Raw genomic sequence first — 23,746 nt, forward strand, 5'->3', positions numbered from 1 at the left:
TATGTGCTAACTTCAGAAGCTAACCAAGGAGGTTCCACTTGCCTTCACTTATTTATGAAAATTATTAACACATTTCCCCAGAATCCATAAAATATACTTTTGGCGTAATTATAAACACATTTACAGCTACAAAAATGCTTTCTGAAAACTCATACTGTACTAAAATATAATTATCCCTTTATTCAATATCTTATGTTCGTTAGTTTCCCCCAGATTTTTTATAATATTGTTTTTAAGGATCCAAGTAATAATCCCTCTCCCCCACCCCTTCTCTTCTTTCTCTCGCACTGGAGAGAGAAACAATTGACAATGAATTATGGACTAGATAAAAACTAAAAGTTTTGAAGATTTCATTTTACAACTTGACCTAGACAATACATTAATGGCCAAACTTTATTTCTTCCCCTACCCCAGCTTTATTGAAGTATAACTGTATTTCTTAAACTTTAAACTTAAGCAGGTAAGTTATTTAACTCTGAAATTTCTGTTGTCCTTAAAACTCATCATTATTTACCAATAACTATCAAAATTGTCCATTACTTGTTTTTATTTCAGTATATGCTGCTGCAAATTTTTCTAAGAATCACGCTGCGGCTACTTCTCTGTACCTTTTTGATGATGTCCACTAAGTTATTTTTTCAAAGATGAACCTTAAGTTTCTAAATTTCAGGCAACAGAGTGCCAGAAATTCAGCTTATGTCCCGGGAGACGATTAGGGATCTTGATATTTAAAAATGGACAATTTGGAAATCATTTTTCCCATCCTTTGCCAGTCTCTTCACATATTCCACATGTGTAGAGAATGATTTTTTAAAGTCTTTTTCCCTGTCATTTCCTCTGTTATTTCAATTACCTTATTGTGGTAGTATTGTGGGCAAGATGAAGCATTTCTGATGTGTTCTTTTTATTACACATTTAATTATTTGGGGGAACTATCCTGGGAATTTTCTACCATTGTGATATTGTCTTGGCCAATTCGATTACTTTTCAGATAATAGAACTGAGAATAGGCTTTAGAGATTTTTCTATTTCTATTCTGTCATTGAACAGAAAAAGAAACTAAAGAAACTGACATCCTGAGAAAATAAAATGACTCAACCATTTTATGAAAGAAAGCACAAGAAACCAGGTTTTAGGGCTCTCAGCCAGTGTTTTTCCCAGGGCACCAAATTTAGGATTTTGAAGACTTCTTTATCCTTGTGATTGTGGTTTTTGAAAGTGATGGATGAGAGGCTCCACTGGAAGGAAAGAAGTAAATATTAGAATTTCTATTTATAGTCGTTTTATCCCATCTTTCTTTGAAAAGAAATCTCTTTTTATATGTCTTAGAATATACAAATAATAATTTAAAGTGAAAAAATTGTAAAGGTAAATATAATGGGGGGAATAACTGCTATGATGTATTTTCAAACAAAGTTTAGAAAATACTGCTGTAGAAGTGGACCTAATATCAATAGTGACAGTAACAAATCAGTAGCATCAACTAAACTAGTGACATTTGTTGAGCACTTGCATGTATTAAACCCTGTAATAATGTAATACTAACATTATTTTAATTTAATTATTCCAACAACCCTTGTAAGATCATCTACATTTTTCAGGTGAAGGTACTGAGGCAGAGAGGCATTAAATAACTTGTTCGATGAATGGACTTTAACATAGTTCTGTGATTGACCTCTTTTTAGTAAAACATTTTTATTTTGTATTTAACCTCAATATTGTGAAGATAATTTGACCTGAAGATTTAGAAATATATATATATATATATATATATATATATATATATATATATATATAACCAACCTTTAGTAGATATGTTCATGAAAAACTTTATAGGTCTAAGTTCTATGAATGAATTCAGGGACTATATTGCTCACCAGTGAGTTCTGTCAGCAGTGAAATGCCTGGCATAAAACAAGAGTGATAAATATTCATGTAGTGGATACAACCCAATGGGGACTGATTCAATGTAATTTTTTATGCATACATTCACCTTTGAACTAGTAGGCATGCTATTTTTTCCTATGGACACCACACCTAGCACTAAATAAATAATCTTTTTACATTTTTCTAAAAATATATATTGCAAGAAACACCACCACTAGGAATTATTTATTTACTGTAGAATTTTTGAGAAAAATATTTTCCATTATATTACCCAGGATCCCCCTGCAGTAGCATCTGTGTAAAAAACAATTGTTTTAACAATTTTAGGTATGAAAAGGAAATTTAATGTAACATGAGAGATCAAAACAGAGGACCATTAGAAATTATTACTTTTTCCATACTTCTGTCATAAATAAGGAGTTAAAAAGGACACTTTAGGACACTAAAAGATACAGTTCAGAAGGCTGGCATGGTGAAAACTCATCAGGAACATCAAACTCTCCCATGTTCTTACAGGATGAGATACATAATGGAACTATCAATTCTCCAAACAATGATCAATCTATAATTGTACTTACCCACTAAAATCCTACTCTACTCTGTAGGAGAATTATGTTTTCCCAGCAATAATTATATATTCACAGTTTTAAAAGCATCATTTTAACTATGACCATCCATGACACAGAGCTGGCATTTATAAAATCTCACATGTTCCAAATTCTACTTATAATTTTTGTCTCCTTATCTGTCACTCTGTTTTCACTTTTAATTTATTGAATCTTTTTAGCACAAAAATTAACACACTTTAGTAATCTATCTTATATCTTTATAAAGCTTTACAATTTAAAAAATTGAATCCATATTCACCATAATCTTGTGAAAATTAGCGACACTATTATTCCAATTTTATAGAGGCAGGAACTGAAATTCTAAGTAATCTCTGAGGTAAAATAATTTGTATTGAGTTGGGACAACCTAATCTTCTTATTCCTTTTCCAGAGTTCTTCTGATTTGACTAAGGTCACTTTATCTCCCAAGTTAATTGTAATGTGTATGTGGTTTATCATTCTTAGCCTTCACTAATTTACCAATGATATTCAGATTTCCTGTCAGTAGCTTAATTTTTGGATTAGCAATTGATCACTTTGTCCAAAACTATTTTTCTAGAACAATTTGAAAAACATTCCCTCTGCTGCTTTTATTCAGTAGCATTTGTTCTTTGAAAGAGTCTAATTTAAAATCCATATCAAAGAATATATACTGGGTCTTGGAAGAAAGAAAATTACGGCAAAAATAATAGATATATTGAAGAGAATTGACCTGGCCAAAGATCATTTTTTGTGAATTATTGAGATAAAAATAAATGAGAATCTTAAGGTAAAAAATTGAATTCAATTCTGTTCTTTGGGAGAGGGACATCACTTTGTTGTACAGAAAATTGAATAGTCACCTAGAAATATAGATTACTGAAGCTCCAACTCACTTCTTACAATGTTCAAATATATTTTGATCTAATATATAAAATATAGAAACCATTAAAAAATAATAAACCTGTATATGTACCTATAGGCATGAGTGAGTTACTTAAATCTTTCAGTTTTCAACTCTCAGATCCGAAGAGTGGAGATATATATATATATATATATATATATATATATATATATTTACTTATTAATTTTAAGCCAGGAAAATTCATCTTAATTAAAATGTAAATCAACATCTTCTCTAGGTTTCTAGACCTGATATTAATATAAAGAGGACCTTATGTAATATTTCATTAATATACTTTACAGGATATTTTAGATATATTAAAAGTTTAAAATAGTATTTTTGAATATATGTGAATGAAAAGGAAAATGTGCTGTAAAGCAAATGGATAATGCAACATCTGATTGTTTTTTGCCTGGGTTGTGGGAAAAATAAGAAATCAAGTGAATTAAGTACACATTTTGACCTTGCTGTTTCATAAAGGAACATTGACCCCGTAATGTGGAAATTTCACATCTTTACATTTTTCTCTGTATAGATTGAGCTGTTTCCTAGAAGTTCATGTTATCATGTTTCCTTTAATAATCTTTGCTTTCATAATTAAAGCCATTATTATTTTTATCCTCATCATCAGTGTCGTCATTATCACTATTTGGAGCAAAGGAGATGTAGGGCTTTTGAACAGGCTCACACCTTTTTTATAGCTTTAAAAGCTAGAAAATATGCTCTTTGAATGTTTGCAGTGTTTATGTAATCAGTACCTACATTGCCAAGGCTTATTGAAAACAGCTGGGTGCCTGCTGCCTGCCTCACCCTTTGTTGGAACTGTTGCCAGAACAGGTAGTCAGAAATGGAAAGTACGGGAAAATTCAGACATCTGGGGTGTCTCTCAGGAAAGCAGCTGTGGCTTCCTTAGGAAGCAGTCATTGTTTCCCATCAGCCAAGACTCTGTATACCCTTGGGTCCAGTTCTGGCATGGCTGGATTAGGAGGATGCAGTTTATGACTTAGGACTTACGCGAGAAACCATTTGGGCAGTCCCATCTCTGGCAGAACATTGAGAGAAATCCCCCAAGCTGCAAGCCATATGTGAGCTGTTGGCCTTCTATTTAGCCTACTCTGGGAGGTTCCCATTTACTGGGGCTCTAATCATTCCTTTGACACAAGCAAAAACAATACAAAAGGATCTTTTCAAAACATATCTTTCCAAGATATACTGTCCTGTTTTAAAAACCAGACATGACTATTATTTCTGTAAACATGGCATTTTTTCCCCAAAAATGAACTCTTTTTTTTTTTGAGCTCATTTTTAAGAGACTTGTTTTGTTTCCTAGATAGAAGGCAAGGCAAGTACAAGGAATTTTTTTTAACAGCAGGGTAAAAGTCCTGGATTAGCAGTCTTGAATGGTATTCTGCATACGTAAATATATTCTCTTCCAGATATAAATTTTTGTACATCAAGTATTAAAAGTTGTTATTCATGTGACAAGACCTGGGCTGTTGATTTATGTCAGAGAGATGCCAGGAGCATTGCTATGTAGGACACCCTGAGAATCAACATGCTATTGTGGTAGGATTATCTGGCAGGAACTGCCACTCATTTACCAGGAGAATGGCATTTTGATGGATTAGAACAGAACAATTTTCTTGATAATTTCTGTTGAAACAAAGCTCTGGTTTTAGAGTGTAAATGGTTTACATTTAAGTAGTCAGAAAAAGGGCATTAGAAAGGTGTGGTACTTTGAATTTTAGGTGAAATATCATGTTTTTTATCATTACTGAGAGTTCTGTTAGGACACTTAAGGACCATGATTAATCCAGCAACATTTCATTCAAAAATCTTCAGTTTCAAAACATACTGGATATGAGGGAAACAATTTTATGCCAATGTTAGGCATACTCAGGAAAACTAAATAAAATTTTATTTCTAGTAGCCAGAACTTGTTTGCAGAAATATAAAAGCAAAAATTATAATAGCAATTAATTTTTAAATTCACTGAACTATCTTACACTTAAAAAGAAAGCAAAGTCATAGTACACAGGGCAAGGAGTTGGGTTATTTTTAATGTTTTACCCATTGCTAACTTTAATACATAAAAATGTCTCAGCACAGAGTCAAACTAGGTGATGTTCATTGGGTCCCTTGTTATTTTTCCTACTCTTGTTTTACTTTTAACTTTATAAAAACTAAAACAGACTATCCTTAAAATTTTTCATTGCCCTGATTCTTTTTTCCTTCTCACATTCATTAAAAATAAAGAATGTGAGGCTCCATGATAAGTATATAAGAGGAAGATTATGAGTGTAAAAAGACTCTTTCCATAAAATATATATTTCCTAAGATATTTTTCCCAAAAGAATGGTCAACATTGACCCAAACATTCATTCTCGCAAGTGATATTTGGACCTTTATTAATTTGACCATATTATAACTCTCTCTCCATGTCTTCATATTGTTTTCCCTCCTGTAGTTCAAGAAAAATTTCTAAAATCTTATCATTAAGAACTTGGACAATTAGAAAAATATAAAGTTAGGCTTCAGTTTTGACAAGGCACATATTCTGGTCATAGTTTGGATATAAATCATGCCTCATCAACTTTGGTTGTCTCTGTAATTTTTCTGTATGTGGTAAGTTGGGCATTTCTTTGTACCTATCCTTTTGACAAACTTCAACTAACAACAACAACAAAACTAACCTGGAAAAAACTGAGAAAAAGGAAGGCTGGATATTGAGAGTATATGTATTAAAATATTTAGAAAATTTCCAGGAAATCAGTATAAATCGAAGATGTATCATTGCATATAAGGAAAGGCAAGAATGTAGTAAGTAATCAAAGGCAATTTAAAAATCCATGTTACTGGATGGTCGTACCCATAGAATAAGTGTTGGTAATACTGGAAATATTTAAAGTAATTTATCTATAAAGACACTTTATTCATAACTTTGAATTCAGAGAGGAAATATCCACAGATGTTTTTGAGAAATGTAGCATCTATTTTCACTTTATGCTAATTATGGTTTATTCGGTTTCTACCAGATGGGTTTGTATGCACGGTAGCTAATTCATGCCAACTGTCTTCAAGTATATTCTCTGAATTGTAGGTAGGTTTTAGAGACCTCTAAGTGATCTCTAATCTTCTTACTAATATTATGGCTTTCAAATGTCATTGTGATATCTCAAAGGTGATCTGGGTGAACAATGGGATATTCTATAGGAGTACTGCTGAAAAGGATAAACACTTTCTTGAGCAATTTAGACTTGAAGAAGTGAATAACTTATTGTACATAATAGGAGGTAATCATCTCTGGGGAACTGAAGAAATGGTTGCAATAAAGATTCTGCATTTGTTATCTAGATTAACTTAGTGCTTCTTTGTCACTGAAATTATATTGGTCCTTTGGCACTGAGTAGTAAAATAATGAAATACCTGATTTTTCTGGTTTTGGAGTTCAGCTGAATTATTTTAAAACTCTGTTCTAATGTTTCTTTTGTGTTTATTTTCTTTTTAAAAAAAACATTATTGTGGTATGCTTAGTGTATGCTCTCGTTTAAACATTAATTTCAGAAGATGTTTAATGGCTGAGGAAAACACATTCTTTTCAAATAAGCCACTGTTAGTACATGGGCATTCATGTGAACTTTCTTTTCACGTTTTTCCTTAGTTAAGAACATAAATATACATTTTAAAACTAATGTAAAATTATAATGCTTGATTTAAAGTCTAAATAGAAATGAATATTACTGAATCTTTAAAAGACCACATATTAAACATAGCTGTGATTATATCTGCCCTTGAATAGGGTATAGAAATAAGGACAGAGAACACAGGACCTCCAAGTAATAGTAGTAGTTTCTGGAACTATTTCTCTTAAGCCCTTTGTTCATTTGTCTGCTTATTACTCAGTATTTTGGTCATATATAGAATATACTGGAAGTAAAATCAATAATTCTCAATTTGTTATGAGTTGGAATTTGTCAAATTGTATTCTTACAAAATTCTAGGGGAAAAAATTTATTGTTAACTAATATATTCTAATGTTTTCATTTCGGAAGGACCTTCAATACATATGGCTTCAATTTCTACTCTAGTTCTGTTTGTGTTTATTTCTTCTCTTGCATTAATGGGAAGTAGAGATATTTTGTAGCAATTCAGTGTTCATCTCTGCTTAAATTCTTATCTGTACAGCAGACAGTAGTCATGTTTAAAAAAACAAAATATAATGTTCAAAAGTATAGAGGACACCTACAAGATGGCAGAGGAGTAAGACGTGGAGATCACCTTTCTCCCCACAAATACATCTACATGTGGAAAAACTCCTACAGAACACCTACTGAACGCTGGCAGGAGACCTCAGGGTCTTGGTGCTCTGGCCGGGTGTCAGGCCTGTGCCTCTGAGGTACGAGAGCCAAGTTCAGGATATTGGTCCACCAGAGACCTCCCGGCTCCACGTAACATGAAATGGCGAAAGCCCTCCCAGAGATCTCCATCTCAACGCTAAGACCCAGCTCCACTCAATGACCAGCAAACTCCAGTGCTGGACACCCTATGCCAAACAACTAGCAAGACAGGAAAACAACCACACCTATTAGCAGAGAGGCTGCGTAAAATCATACTAAGGTCACAGACACCCCAAAACACACCACAGAACGTGGTCCTGCCCACCAGAAAGACAAGATCCAGCTTCATCCAGCAGAACACAGGCACTAGTCCCCTCTACCAGGAAGCCTACACAACCCACTGAACCAACCTTCGCCACTGGGGGCAGACACCAAAAACAAAGGGAACTACGAACATGCAGCCTGCGAAAAGGAGACCCCAAACACAGTAAGTTAAACAAAATGAGAAGACAGAGAAACACACAGCAGATGAAGGAGCAAGGTAAAAACCCACCAGACCAAACAAATGAAGAGGAAATAAGCAGTCTACCTGAAAAAGAATTCAGAGTAATGATAGTAAAGATGATCCAAAATCTTGGAAATAGAATGGAGAAAATACAAGAAACGTTTAACAAGGACCTCGAAGAACTAAAGAGCAAACAAACAATGATGGACAACACAGTAAATGAAATTAAAAATTCTCTAGAAGGAATCAATAGCAGAATAACTGAGGCAGAAGAATGGATAAGTGACCTGGAAGATAAAATAGTGGAAATAAATCCCACAGAGCAGAGTAAAGAAAAAAGAATGAAAAGAATTGAGGACAGTCTCAGAGACAACTGGGACAACATTAAATGCAACAGCATTCAGATTATAGGGGTCCCAGAAGAAGAAGAGAAAAAAAAAGGGACTGAGAAAATATTTGAAGAGATTATAGTTGAAAACTTCCCTAATATGGGTAAGGAAATAGTCAATCAAGTCCAGGAAGTGCAGAGAGTCCCATACAGGTTAAATCCAAGGAGAAACATGCCAAGACACATCTTAATCAAACTATCAAAAATTAAATACAAAGACAAAATATTAAAAGCAGCAAGGGAAAAACAACAAATGACATACAAGGGAATCCCCATAAGGTTGACAGCTGACCATTCGGTAGCAACTCTGCAAGCCAGAAGGGAGTGGCAGGATATACTTAAAGTGATGACAGGGAAAAACCTACAACCAAGATTACCCAGCAAGGATCTCATTCAGATTCGATGGAGAAATTAAAACCTTTACAGACAAGCAAAAGCTAAGAGAATTCAGCATCACCAGACCAGCTTTACAACAAATGGTAGACGAACTTCTCTAGGCAGGAAACACAATAGAAGGAAAAGACCTACAAAAACATACCCAAAACAATTAAGAAAATGGTAATAGGAACATACATATCAAGAATTACTTAAATGTAAATGGATTAAATGCTCCAAACAAAAGACATAGACTGGCTGAATGGATACAAAAACAAGACCCGTATATATGCTGTCTACAAGAGACCTACTTCAGACTTAGGGACACATACAGACTGAAAGTGAGGTGATGGAAAAAGATATTCCATGCAAATGGAAATCAAAAGAAAGCTGGAGTAGCAATTCTCATATCAGAAAAAATAGACTGTAAAATAAAGACTATTATAAGGGACAAAGAAGGACACTACATAATGATCAAGGGATCAATCCAAGAAGAAGATATAACAATTGTACATATTTATGCACCCAACATAGGGGCACCTCAATACATAAGGCAAATGCTAACAGCTGTAAAAGGGGAAATCGACAGTAACACAATCATAGTAGGGGACTTTAACACCCCACTTTCACCAATGGACAGATCATCCAAAATGAAAATAAGTAAGGAAACACAGCTTTAAATGATACATTAAACAAGATGGATTTAATTGATATTTATAGGACATTCCATCCAAAAACAACAGAATACACCTTCTTCTCAAGTGCTCATGAAACATTCTCTGGGATAGACCATACCTTGGGTCACAAATCAAGCCTTGGTAAATTTAAGAAAATTGAAATCATATCAAGTACCTTTTCCGACCACAACGCTATGAGACTAGATATCAATTACAGGAAAAAATCTGTAAAAAATACAAACACATGGAGGCTAAACAATACACTACTAAATAACCAAGAGATCACTGAAGAAATCAAAGAGGAAATCAAAAAATACCTAGAAAACATGACAATGAAAACACAGTGACCCAAAGCCTATGGGATACAGCAAAAGCAGTTCTAAGAGGGAACTTTATAGCAATACAATCCTACCTCAAGAAACAAGAAACATCTCAAATAAACAACCTAACCTTACACCAATTAGAGAAAGAAGAAAAAGAAAACCCCAAAGTTAGCAAAAGGAAAGAAATCATAAAGATCAGATCAGAAATAAATGAAAAAGAAATGAAGGAAATGATAGCAAAGATCAATAAAACTAAAAGCTGGCTCTTTGAGAAGATAAACAAAACTGGTAAACTATTAGCCAGACTCATCAAGAAAAAAAGGGAGAAGACTCAAATCAATAGAAATAGAAATGAAAAAGAAGTAACAAGTGACACTGCAGAAATACAAAGGATCATGAGAGATTACCAGAAGCAACTATATGGCAATAAAATGGACAACCCGGAAGAAATGGACAAATTCTTAGAAAAGCACAACCTTCCAAGACTGAACCAGGAAGAAAGAGAAAATATAAACAGACCAATCACAGGCACTGAAATTGAGACTGTGATTAAAAATCTTCGAACAAACAAAAAGCCCTGGACCAGATGGCTTCACAGGAGAAGTCTATCAAACATTTAGAGAAGAGCTAACACCTATCCTTCTCAAACGCTTCCAAAATATAGCAGAGGGAGGAACACTCCCAAACTCATTCTACGAGGTCACCATCACCCTGATACCAAAACCAGACAAAGATGTCACAAAGAAGGAAAACTAAAAGCCAGTATCACTGATGAACATAGATGCAAAAATGCTCAACAAAATACTAGCAAACAAAATACAACAGCACATTAAAAGGATCATACACCATGATCAAGTGGGATTTATCCCAGGAATGCAAGGATTCTTCAATATATGCAAATCAATCAATGTGATAAACCATATTAAGAAATTGAAAGAGAAAAACCATATGATCACCTCAGTAGATGCAGAAAAAGCTTTTGACAAAATTCAACACCCATTTATGATAAAAACTCTCCAGAAAGTAGACATAGAGGTAACCTACCTCAACAAAATAAAGGCCATATGTGACAAACCCACAGCCAACATCGTTCTCAATGGTGAAAAACTGAAACCATTTCCTCTAAGATCAGGAACAAGACAAGGTTGTCCACTGTCACCACTGTTATTTAACATAGTTTTAGAATTTTTAGCCACAGCAATCAGAGAAGAAAAAGAAATAAAAGGAATCCAAATCAGAAAAGAAGAAGTAAATCTGTCACTGTTTGCAGATGACATGATACTATAGGTAGAGAACCCTAAAGATGCTACCAGAAAACTACTAGAGCTAATCAATGAGTTTGGTAAAGTAGCGGGATACAAAATTAATGCACAGAAATCTCTAGCATTCCTATACACTAATGATGAAAAATGTGAAACAGAAATTAACAAAACACTCCCATTTTCCACTGCAACAAAAAGAATAAAATACGTAGGTATAAACCTACCTAAGGAGACAAAAGAACTGTATGCAGAAAACTATAAGACACTGATGAAAGAAATTAAAGATGATAAAAACAGATGGAGAGATATACTAAATTCTTGGATTGGAAGAATCAACATTGTGAAAATGACTATACTACCCAAAGCAATCTACAGATTCAACGCAATCCCTATCAAACTACCAATGGCATTTTTCACAGAACTAGAACAAAAAATTTCACAATTTGAATGGAAACACAACAGACCCTGAATAGCGAAAACAATCTTGAGAAAGAAAAACAGAGCTGGAGGAATCAGGCTCCCGGACTTCAGACTATACTACAAAGCTACAGTAATCAAGACAGTATGGTACTGGCACAAAAACAGAAATATAGATCAATGGAACAGGGTAGAAAGCCCAGAGATAAACCCATGCACCTATGGTCTACTAATCTATGACAAAGGAGGCAAGGATATACAGTGGAGAAAAGACAGCCTCTTCAATAAGTGGTGCTGGGAAAACTAGACAGCTACATGTAAAAGAATGCAATCAGAACACTCCCTAACACCATACACAAAAATAAACTCAAAATGGATTAAAGACCTAAATGTAAGGCGAGACACTATAAAACTCTCAGAGGAAAACAGGCAGAACGCTCTATGACATAGATCACAGCAAGATCCTTTTTGACCCAGCTCCTAGAGAAATGGAAATAAAAACAAAAATAAACAAATGGGACCTAATGAAACTTAAAAGCTTTTGCACAGCAAAGGAAACCATAAATGAGATGAAAAGATAACCCTCAGAATGGGAGAAAATATTTGCAAATGAAGCAACTGACAACGGATTAATCTCCAAAATTTACCAGCAGCTCATGCAGCTCACTATCAAAAAAACAAACAACCCAATCCACAAATGGGCAGAAGACCTAAATAGACATTTCTCCAAAGAAGATATACAGATTGCCAACAAACACATGAAAGGATGCTCAACATCATTAATCATTAGAGAAATGCAAATCAAAACTACAATGAGGTATCACCTCAGTCCAGTCAGAATGGCCATAATCCAAAAATCTAGAAACAATAAATGCTGGAGAGGGTGTGGAGAAAGGGGAACACTCTTGCACTGTTGGTGGGAATGTAAATTGATACAGCCACTATGGAGAATAGTATGGAGTTTCCTTAAAAAACTAACAATAGAATTACCATACAACCCAGCAATCCCACTACTGGACATATACCCTGAGAAAACCATAATTCAAAAAGAGTCATGTACCAAAATGTTCATCGCAGCACTATTTACGATAGCCAGGACATGCAAGCAACCTAAGTGTCCATTGACAGATGAATGACTAAAGAAGATGTGGCACATATATACAATGGAATATTACTCAGCCATAAAAGGAAATGAAATTGAGTTATTTGTAGTGAAGTGGATTGACCTAGAGTCTGTCATGCAGCGTGAAGTGAGTCAGAGGGAGAAAAGCAAGTACTGTATGCTAACACGTATATATGGATCTAAAAGAAAAAATGGTTCTGAAGAACCTAGGGACAGGACAGGAATAGAGACGCAGACATAGAGAATGGACTTGAGGACACAGGGAGGGGGAAGGGTAAGCTGGGACGAAGTGAGAGAGTGGCATGGACTTATATACACTACCAAATGTAAAATAGATAGCTAGTGGGAATTAGCTGCATAGCACAGGGAGATCAGCTCTGTGCTTTGTGACCACCTAGAGGGGTGGGATAGGGAGTGTGGGAGGGAGATGCAAGAAGGAGGAGATATGGGGATGTGTGTATATGTGTGGCTGATTCACTTTGTTATAAAGCAGAAGTTAGGACACCATTGTGAAGCAATTATACTCCAATGGAGATGTTAAAAAATCAATCAATAAATAAAAAAGACATCCCCCCCTCAAAAAAAAAATAGTGGATTATATTGCACTAAGGCTGTCAGTAGTCAAGGAAATCATTTTTCAGCCTTAATATTCAAATGACATAGCAGGAGCTACATGTACCTTATACCTATATCTGTTTTATACTGACACCATTAATCCACATCAAACATTTTGACATTATAAAACTCTTTATCATATAAAATATTACTATCACTTGATTGAATAGATTTTTATTTTTGTCCTCCTTCTTCATCTTTTTTTTTTCACAAAAAATATATTAGTCAAATACTTGTCTGATAAAAAATTTTTTTAAAAAAGTTGTGAGAAGAAAAGAAAAAAAATGTTTGAAACAGGGTCCAATTAGGAAAACAAAACCACTCTAGGTATTTCAAACAGTGAGATGTTAATACAAGGAACTGGTTTCAAAGGCATTGGAAGGGGTGGAAGAGCAAATGGAAGGAAGTGGGACTGGAGGACCAAAAGGGACGCATCAGTGAGACCCAGAGATCAGAAGATGCGGGTGCCCTGCCGCTCAGCTCACAAGCCGGTGCTGGCTGTGGTGAGACACTACTGCAGTTGGTTCCAGATCCATTGAAGAGGCACTACCTCGAGCAGAGCTGGAACTGCTGAGAGCAGTGCTGCCTGTGCCCAGGGTGCTGCCATCCAGATCACCTCCCCTCCATTGTCACTACAGCTTCATCAGTAACTGCCCCCAAGGACCAGAGCCAGGAGCAGAAGGCTGCCCTCTTCCTCCTGCCTTCTGCTCTCCACTACCGTTCTACTACCTTCTGTTTTCTGGTTGCTCTTTCTTGTCCTTCGGGCTCCATTTCATCCTTGTCATCAGGACCACTGTGTCCCTGCCTGTCCTCTTCTCCCTAAACACACTGCTCCCAGGGTGACCTCATCATGGCACCATTTCTTTTTTTTTTTTTTTTTTTAATTTTTGTTGGGGTGTGATTGATTTACAATATTGTGTTAGTTTCAGGTGTACAGCAGGGTGAATCAGTTATACATATACATAAACCCACTCTTTTTCTTTTTTTTTTTTTTTGGATTTTTTTTCCATATAGGCCATTACGGAGTATTGAGTAGAGTTCCCTGTGTTACACGGCAGGTTCTTATTTGTTGTCTATTTTATATATGGCAGTGTGTATATGTCAGTCCCAGTCTCCCAATTTATCCCTCCCCCCCTTTATACCCTGGTAACCATAAGTTTGTTTTCTACATCCTTGACTCTACTTCTGTTTTGTAAATAAGTTCATTTGTACCGGTTTTTTTTTAGATTCCACATATAAGCAATATCATGTGATATTTGTCTTTCTGTGTCTGGCTTGCTTCACTCAGTATGACAGTCTCTAGGTCCTTCCATGTTGTTGTAAATGCACAGCGCCATTTCTAATAGCAAAAACATGATTCTGAAATGACTCAAGTGTTCAACAGTACAGCATTGGATAAATATAGGTTATTCTTTAGATGGAATACTATGCACCATTTGGTGAAAACTGCACTGTACATCTGTTGACATTGAGAGACATTTATGGTATTGCTTAGTTAATAAACCATGTTATAATATTGCATGTAAAAAATGTATATTTAACAAAGAATTGGTTTTATTTTTCTCCAAATAATTCAGTAAAAACTTCTGTACATTTAACGTGTTTCCCTTAAAACAAATTGCTGCTGTTGTTGTTGTTACACTTGTGTTAAATAGCCAGTTAACTGATATTTTATGAACCTTATCAATGTCAGAGAAAGAATTTTTAAATAAAAATATACTTTTCAGTTTATAGGTGGGGTATGATTTATTAGTGATACAAAATAGGTACATTCATTCCAGGAGAATTTTAGGAAATCAACATGGAGGTCTAAATTTGGTTCAAAATGTACACAATGGAGTACAAGCCTACCTTGGAGATACTGTGGATTTGGTTCCAGACCACCATAGTAAAGAAATATTACAATAAAGTGAGTCACACAAATATTTTGGTTTCCCACTGCATATAAGTTATGTTTACACTATGTCGCAGTCTATTAAGTGTACAATAGCATTATGTCTAAAAATTTTTTACATACCTTAATTAAAAAATACTTTATTGCTAAAAATGCTAACTATCATCTAAGCCTTCAGCGAGTTATGGTAGTACCATCAAAGATCACAGGTCACCATAACAAATATAATAATAATAAAGTTTGAAATTTGTGAGAATTACCAAAATGTGACAAAGAGAGAGGAAGTGAGAAAGTGTAGTTGGAGAAATGGCACCTATAAACTTGCTTCATGCAGGTTTGGTACAGACAGTACTGTACTGACTTCAGACTATATTACAAAGCTACAGTCATCAAAACAGTATGGTACTAGGCAGAATGAGACATATAGATCAATGGAACAGAATAGAAAGCGCAGAAATCAACCCATGTACTTATGGTCAATTAATTTACAACAAAGGAAGCAAGACTCTACAGTGGAGAAAAGACAGTTTCTTCAACAAGTGGTGCTGGGAAGATTAGACAGCTACATGTAAAAGAATGAAATTAGAACAGTCTCTAACACCATATACAAAAATAAAATCAAAATGGATTAAAGACATAAATGTAAGACCAGATACTTTAAAACTCCTAGAGGAAAAGATAGGCAGAACAGTCTGTGACATAAATCACAGCAATATTTTTTTGGATCCATTTCCTAGAGTAATGGAAACAAACAAAAAAAATAAACAAATGGGACCTAATTAAACTTAAAAGTTTTTGCACAGCAAATTGAGTCCATAAACAAAACGAAAAGACAACCTATGGAGTGGGAGAAAATATTTGCAAACGATGTGACTGACAAGGGATTAATTTCCAAAATACACAAACAGCTCATATAGCTTAATATCAAAAAACAAACAACCCAATCAAAAAATGGGCAGAAGGCCTAAATAGACACTTCTCCAAAGAAGACATACAGATGGCCAACAGGCACATGAAAAGATGCTTAACATCGCTAATTATTAGAGAAATGCAAATCAAAACTAGAATGAGGTATCACCTCACACCAGTGAGAATGGCCATCATTAAAAAGTCTACAAGTAAGAAATGCTGGAGAGGTTGTGGAGAAAAGGGAACCCTCCTGCACTGTTGGTGGGAATGTAAATTCGTGCAGCCACTATAGAGAACAGTATGGAGGTTCTTTAAAAAACTGAAAATAGAGTTACCATATGATCCAGCAATCCCACTCTCAGGCAAATATCTGGAGTAAACTCTAGTTTGAAAAGATACATGCACCCCAGTGTTCACAGAAGCACTATTTACAATAGCCAAGACATGGAAGCAACCTAAATGTCCATTGACAGGTTAATAGATAAAGGAGATGTGATATATATATATACATATAAAATGCAATGTTACTCTGCCATGAAAAAGAGTGAAATAATACCATTTGCAGCAACATGGATGGACCTAAAGATTATCATATTAAGTGAAGTAAGCCAGACAAAGACAAATATCATATGATATCACTTATATGTGGAATCTAAAAAGATGACACAAATGAACTTATTTATGAAACAGAAATAGACTCACGGACATAGAAAACAAACTTATGGTTACCAAAGGGGATAGCAGGGGAGGGATGAGAGATAAATTAGGAGTTTGGGATTAACATATACACACTTCTCTATGTAAAATAGATAACCAACAAGGACCAACTGTATAGCACAGGGAACTATACTCAATATATTGTAATAACTATAATGGAAAAGAATCTGAAAAAGCATAGATATATATGTATATATGTATGTATAACTGAATCACTTTGCTGTACACTTGAAACTAATACAACATTGTAAATTAACTATTTCAATTTTAAAAAGTTAAAAAAAAAGGATTAGATGCCTGATTTGCTCCATTTTTAATAAGGCCTCTAAAAACACAGACCTAACGGGGAGGAGCAGCTGAATGACACGTCAGTTCCCGCTGACATTTTATTATGGATTAATGGCTCAGATTAGCCACCTGCCAATTGGTGAACTTTTGGGAAAGGGGCGGAGAAAATGTGGAGAACATCTGTACAGGCCAAAGTTCAGGTATCAGAGTGGAGGGCCCTGGGAAGTCAAGGAAATAGCCTGAAGACAAGGGCCACTAATGATGTGTTACACAGGGAGGGCTTGACACCAAAAGTGAACTTCCTCTGTTTCATATTTTGAATCCAGCTGTTAAAATCATGGGACTTGCCCAGACCTATTATAAAATAAGTGTTCATTGAGTTTGTACGTATCTGGAAGCATCATATCTACAGATTAGGGAAGAATATTGCAAAGAAAAAGTGCTGTGGTTGCCATGTAGTCTTACACTGGCCTAAGTAGTAATTCTCCTGCCTTCATTGTACAAATAGTTGATTGAGAAATATGTTAATGAGCAATTATCTCAAATGACACTTTTAATCTGATCAGCTATGGAGAACTAAAATGAACAGCCTAATACAAAAATCAAGAGAAAGATTGGACAAGGGAAAATTTAAAATGAAATGACTATAATAATCAAGTGATCATATTGAGTCCATGTTAAGTAGTTTTCCAGCTTAAAATTATATATGAAATGTATGTTTAGATCTATTATAAGTATATACACACATTCAAAAATATAAAAGCAAATCTGTGTTTTCCTATTTAACTATTTTCTAATAAAACTGGGTGTCTATTTCAGGGCCATGCATATTTTGAGAAGGACATATTCATTTCATTTAATTTCTATTATCCTGTGCCAATCTGGATTTCATTATATATAAAAAAATCCACTTTATGCTTAAAATATTGATTGTGAAAAGGTCTTAGAAACCTAGTAGTTAGTGGCAAAAAAGTACAGTGATTACTGAAAAAGAGAAAATGAATTCACTATTGATGTTCATATTCACTGAACTAACTTCCCAGGATGTGTAGTTTGATTTTCTGGGGGGCATTAAGTAAACAAAAAACATCATACAAGCTCTGATATTTAGTAGTTTTGTGACTGCTTGGTAAACCACATAAATTATGAGTTCCCACTGCCTCACCAGTAAACTAGATACCAATTCTGCAAGTTTGCCATGAGAATAAAACATTATAATCTAGTAAAGGCACCTAAGACAATGCCCAGCCTAAGCAAGGGTTTCACTGTGCATTAATCTTACGTGTGAATCTGCCCCCTTCGCTTCATTAGCTTTTCTCCTCCATTTGGAGGGATAATACATAGGGGCCTGAAAAAATAGAAAACCAAAAACAGAGAAACAAAATAAAACTACAAACTGTGCAACACTGCATTTTTTGGTAAGAAGGTAAAAGCATTTTAGGTAATAAGATCTTTGTGTTTTAATTAGGGATGGGTCCTTAAGGAAATAGAACTGGATTTATAGTTTCAAAAGTGGAAAGATTTAGTTGTGAAGTGGTGAATTAACAACAAAGGCAGGTACTGAATTATAATCTTTTTCACACTTTTGTTAGATCAGAGGTTCTTAATATTTCAGAGATCCTAGATGAAAGTATGGATAGTCTAGTGGGTGGAGAGTAGGGACGAGGAGAATTATGACATACAAAATTTTACACACAGTTGTAGAGGTTTCATTCTCCCTAGACTGCAACCAATGAAATAATCCGTGTGACCCTAGACACTAGATTGAAAACCAATAAAAATTGCTGCCAAATATTTTTTCAGATACCAGTGCCTTGCACAGCACAAAGTATCTATTAGTTGCTCAATTAATATTATGGATCCAAATTAAACTATTCAACCCGATATCATAGATTTATCATCTCTGTCCTACTTGAAAGCTGTCTTCTCAGCTATCCCTCTGCCAACATTAACCCATATTCATATACAAATGTAATTCACTGCACAATCTACTAACTTTCACAAATACTCCCTTATCTTGATATTACTTTGGCACTCCGTGAGAAATCCCATGAGGTCATTTTACTTGAAGTACAGTCAAAAGAAACAAAATCAAAACCAGCCTTTAAATATATTGCATTTGATTTCTGAGGCAACTCCAGAATGTTAATATTATTCTTGACTCCTGCTTCAAAATAACTTTTGATTTTATTTTTGGTATTTTTTTTTATATTGTGGATGTTATAGGCTGAAAGTAACACATGGATTTGAATAAAACTATCAGATTAGCTAATGTGAAGGATAATGGTTCTCAAGAAAGAACAAGAAGGTTCATATGAAACTGAACAACCTACCCATCTAATCGAAATATCCGGGATTAAGAGGATTTTGTTGTTGTTGTTATTTTCATATCCAGGCTTTAATAGCAAATTCATGGCAGTTGAGGGTATTTTCTGTGAATGAATGACTGGCCTCAGTTAATGGCCTTGGCTTCACTTTAGTCCATCACCCCAGAATGTTCCCCATGCCTTCATCTTATTACTTAACTATGTCTCTTTGTACATTTTAATGGATCTTTCAGTAATTGTGATCTTTCTGGGGAGAGGCAAGTGGTCATATTTTAATCATTTGAAGAAGGAGTTTGCACAATAAAAAAAAATATGGAGAATCCCTTTCACAGCTTTCCCCATATCCCCAGCTGTTTAGGCATTTTTCATCATCAGTCTAATAACACATAAAATGGAGATCATAAAAGAAATCCTACAGCTTAATTTTAGTGCATAGGTAAAGGGTAAGGGTTGACTTTGGAAAGCTCTGAGGTGTAAGGACTGTGACCAGTGCCTAGATTTTACCTCAAGAAGAGCAGAAGGTGTGTGTGTTTAGGTCATTATGGCATTTAGATGACACACAATGAAAATTTCTGCAACCGGTTAATTCTTCCTGAGGATGGCTGTATTATCGTTCTTGCTAGGATCATAAGAAGTCAACACTTTTACTTGGTTAAATTTTGGTGATTTATTGGGAATGTGTGGCAGTTACTTGAAAGCAAAGGGGTAAACTCAATGAACTCTTATGATTGCTTATTATGATTTAGTATGTCTTCAATTTTAAAGAGAATTTTGCAGTTACCGTTTTATACCTGGTAGGATCAAAAGACTAAGTACTTAAGTCAGCAGTGTTTAGAATTTAATTCATGTTGGGTGAAGTTCATAATATGGTAGATCACATTGCCTCAGAGAGAAATGATTCCTTAATACTGTTTTTATTTCTCCTTTTCCAAAGGCTTCTTAAACTATATAAATAATGAGATTGTTTAGTATGATACAAACAACACACAATGTATCCAAAAGCCGGAAGACAGTTCTGTTTCATTCACTGTCTAATTTACATAGCCCCATCCCTAGAAATGACCCAGATTTGTGAGGATATTTTATTTTAAAAGCCACAGAAACAAAATTTTTTACTCTTCACATAACATGTTTTAAGCTGGGTTGGCTAAATTCTATCAGTGAACAACTGCTAGATTGAATTTGAATAATTTAATTGCTTAAAATATGTGTATTCATTTTCCTCTAGAAAGGTATTTCTAACTCAATTGAACAGAAGTATTGAATCAATTTTAATTGTTCTTCCTCTCTGTATTTTATTTCTTCAGATTTTTTTTTCCATCTGCATTGCTTTCTGGGGAGTAAGAAGCATGAAACAACTTGTCTCAGACCCTTGGAAATGACTAAACGTTTGTATACAATTCTCTTGTTTTAATCATTTGTCCACAACCACAATATATTACTACTGCCTATGGAAATATAACTATCTTATATAATGATTATATGAACTATTTCTCTAATGTGAGGTAAATACATTTATCTACTCTTGCTTCCTTTCCCCATTTATTATCCTCTGTTAAAATTAAAGTCAGCTGCAGTTACTTTATTGCTAGGGTTGAAAGACAATGATTTCAAATAGAATGATGTTACATCCACTGGTAACATCTAAGCCAATGAGTATGAGAAGAAGGGATAAAACTCCAAAACAGTAAAAAGAATGAAGATTTTATTAGCATTGTTTAGACAACTTTTCATTTGCTGTCTGCTAAAATTGTGCTTGGATACACATTTGTTGTCATAAAAATGTATTACACGAGTTGTCTGCCTAAGGCTAGGTTTACCTTTGAAAGCCATATAACCTAAGGAGTAACATTACGGAAAATGACATCACTGAAATGAACATCACCAGAATTCGTCAGAACTCATTTATTCCATAGATTAATTTGTGATACATATGTCTAATATGTTTGGTCAGTTTGTTTTGGCAGATTGAGGAGTGTGCGGTATTTCTGTGCTATTTTAAATTGTCACAATCATGTTAAAAGACTCTCTAAATAAAATTGCCCAAGCATTGTGTGTATATTATTCATTGGGATCGTAAAAACCTGCCAAGTATTTCATTAGGGGGGAACTGACAGAGATAAGCAGGAAATGGTTCAAAGGGGGAAGGTCTGAAAACAATTGGAATTTTTTTCTTTCCTTCTTCCAGTATTTCTTAGATTTAAAGTTACAATTTAAGTAACCAAAGTTATAAGCACTAAAAGAGTTAATACTGTCCTTCACTGAGCTTTGCCTATATTCATTGCTGGTTTAAAGAGACTGATCAGTTGGTTGACTTATTGTTAATATGTGTTTTCTAACCTTTGAACAGAGAAAAGTTGTGGAACTAGTAAAAAGAATCAAACTGCAGGTGTCTGTGTGGACTCATGATGCAAAACTGAAGCACATTTATTTTGCAAACTGGAAAAGCAGAGAAATATTAAATTTTGCATGATGGAAAAAATTAACAAATTATATCTCAAGCGTCAGAAGTAGGGAATTGGCTTTGCTTCATTCATCTTTTTTTACTTCTTAATTTAACACAGAGCTAGAGCAAATACTTGAACCCATAACAGATATTAGTCCCTATTCTTCTCCCTTACCAAGAGTTCTTGCTGGGCGTTGCATATTTAGAATCGTATTAAAGCAGGGAAACCTCTGTTGGCTTGAAATTGCTAATTTTATAGCATAAAAACTCTGAATACCCATATTCTACATCCTAAAGCCCTTCAATCTATAGGTTACAGCCTTCAAGAACAGCAAAGAAAAGAGAGCTTCCACAAATCTGTAAGTAGATTTTTAATGTGTTAGGACAGTTTATTGGTTTCCCCATGAGTCATGTATAAACATGTCTATATGCTTGAATATATATGAATTTATAGGAGGGGTCTAGGAATGAGCTTAATAATGGAAATAAAGAATTCAAAATTGATAAAAGATATTTTTATGCTGAAGTTTAGTTTTCTTTTAGTCAACTCAAATTAATCCATTTTCTTTTCTCTCTTAGTTACTCTCACTATGATTATAAATTATTATTATTTTTTTTTAGAAATGCAGACATTTTTAAGCTAGGAATTTTCAGGCCTATGAAAGTAGAAGTGATTCCCAGATAGGTAGTATTCCCAAGGCCTGTGTGTGTTAATCAGGACACTTTTTTCTTCACCTTCAACCTTGTTAATTTTCCAGTCAAGTTTTCTCTTGTCGAGCACTAATACATGATGACAGATCATATAACTATTATTAATGTTGTAAATTAATCTTGAGTGATGCCATGTAATTTATGCTTACTCTTGACTGGAAGCACTTTACGTCTCTCTGTCTCTCTCATTCTCTCAAGAGAACAGCACTAAAAATAGGGCTCATCAATTACTCAGCATTTGTACTGGAGAGATGTCAACTGACTTTGAGATGATTATGAATATTCTCATGTTTGATAATCTACCATAAGGAAGGCTAGAGAGAGGGAAGACATATTTGTTTATTGAGTAATACTCGATTAGCGTTCTTTCCTTTACTCTCTAAAATCCTGGGAATTAAGTGCTGTTGATACCATTTTACAGAAGAGAATTCTGAGGCTGAGAGAGGTTAAAAAACGTGCTCAGACCTATCATGCTTAATCGATCGTCAGAAGAAAATTTAAAACCTCTGAGTTCTGACATTGAAGGCCATGTTTCTCCTTTACATGATATCAGATACCCAAGACAAAATTTTGGAATACAGGCTCAGGAGTTTAAGTTCAGAGAACTTCCTATTCAATTCGATGCTCCAAGGTACAAAACAAAGTTCGGAGAAAAAGTAGTTTGGTTACAGGATGGATTAGTTGACTAGGTGCATGAGTACAGAACATATGATCTTTCTGAAAGTGATAAGGCCCCAGGTTATTTTATAGGATTGCCATATGTCTAAAAGAAGTCCATTCCTGTACTTGATTTGATTTGATAAAATTGCCCATTACTCTAGCTCTATTTGTTGTGTCATTTACTTCCCCTTCATCTTGTTCTTTCTAATTATTTTGGTTAAACTTAATCTAATCATCTCATGGCCATGATATTCAGCAATATGTGGATCTGTCCTTGAGTATCTGAAGTTCAGTTGATCACCAAAGTACATGAACCTTTGTTATATTTAACGTTAGCAGCTTGCATTAATGTTTATCAGAGGTTCTCACATTTCACTTTACTGGTCATATATGA

At 34.6% G+C, this 23,746-nt stretch overlaps 1 protein-coding gene across 1 annotated transcript in view; it reads left to right on the top strand.

The window, feature by feature from the left end:
• Positions 1 to 22,341, top strand: part of AGMO (alkylglycerol monooxygenase) — a 384,717-nt gene extending 362,376 nt beyond the window's left edge. The window contains exons 14-15 of the mRNA XM_068549962.1: positions 20,843 to 20,923; positions 22,294 to 22,341. Coding sequence (XP_068406063.1) covers positions 20,843 to 20,917 — 75 coding nt within the window. The 3' untranslated portion in view covers positions 20,918 to 20,923; positions 22,294 to 22,341. The remainder of the gene's footprint in view (positions 1 to 20,842; positions 20,924 to 22,293) is intronic.
• Positions 22,342 to 23,746: the final 1,405 nt, after the last annotated feature.

This window comes from Eschrichtius robustus, chromosome 8 (genome assembly GCF_028021215.1).
Source record: "Eschrichtius robustus isolate mEscRob2 chromosome 8, mEscRob2.pri, whole genome shotgun sequence".
NCBI lineage: Eukaryota > Metazoa > Chordata > Mammalia > Artiodactyla > Eschrichtiidae > Eschrichtius > Eschrichtius robustus.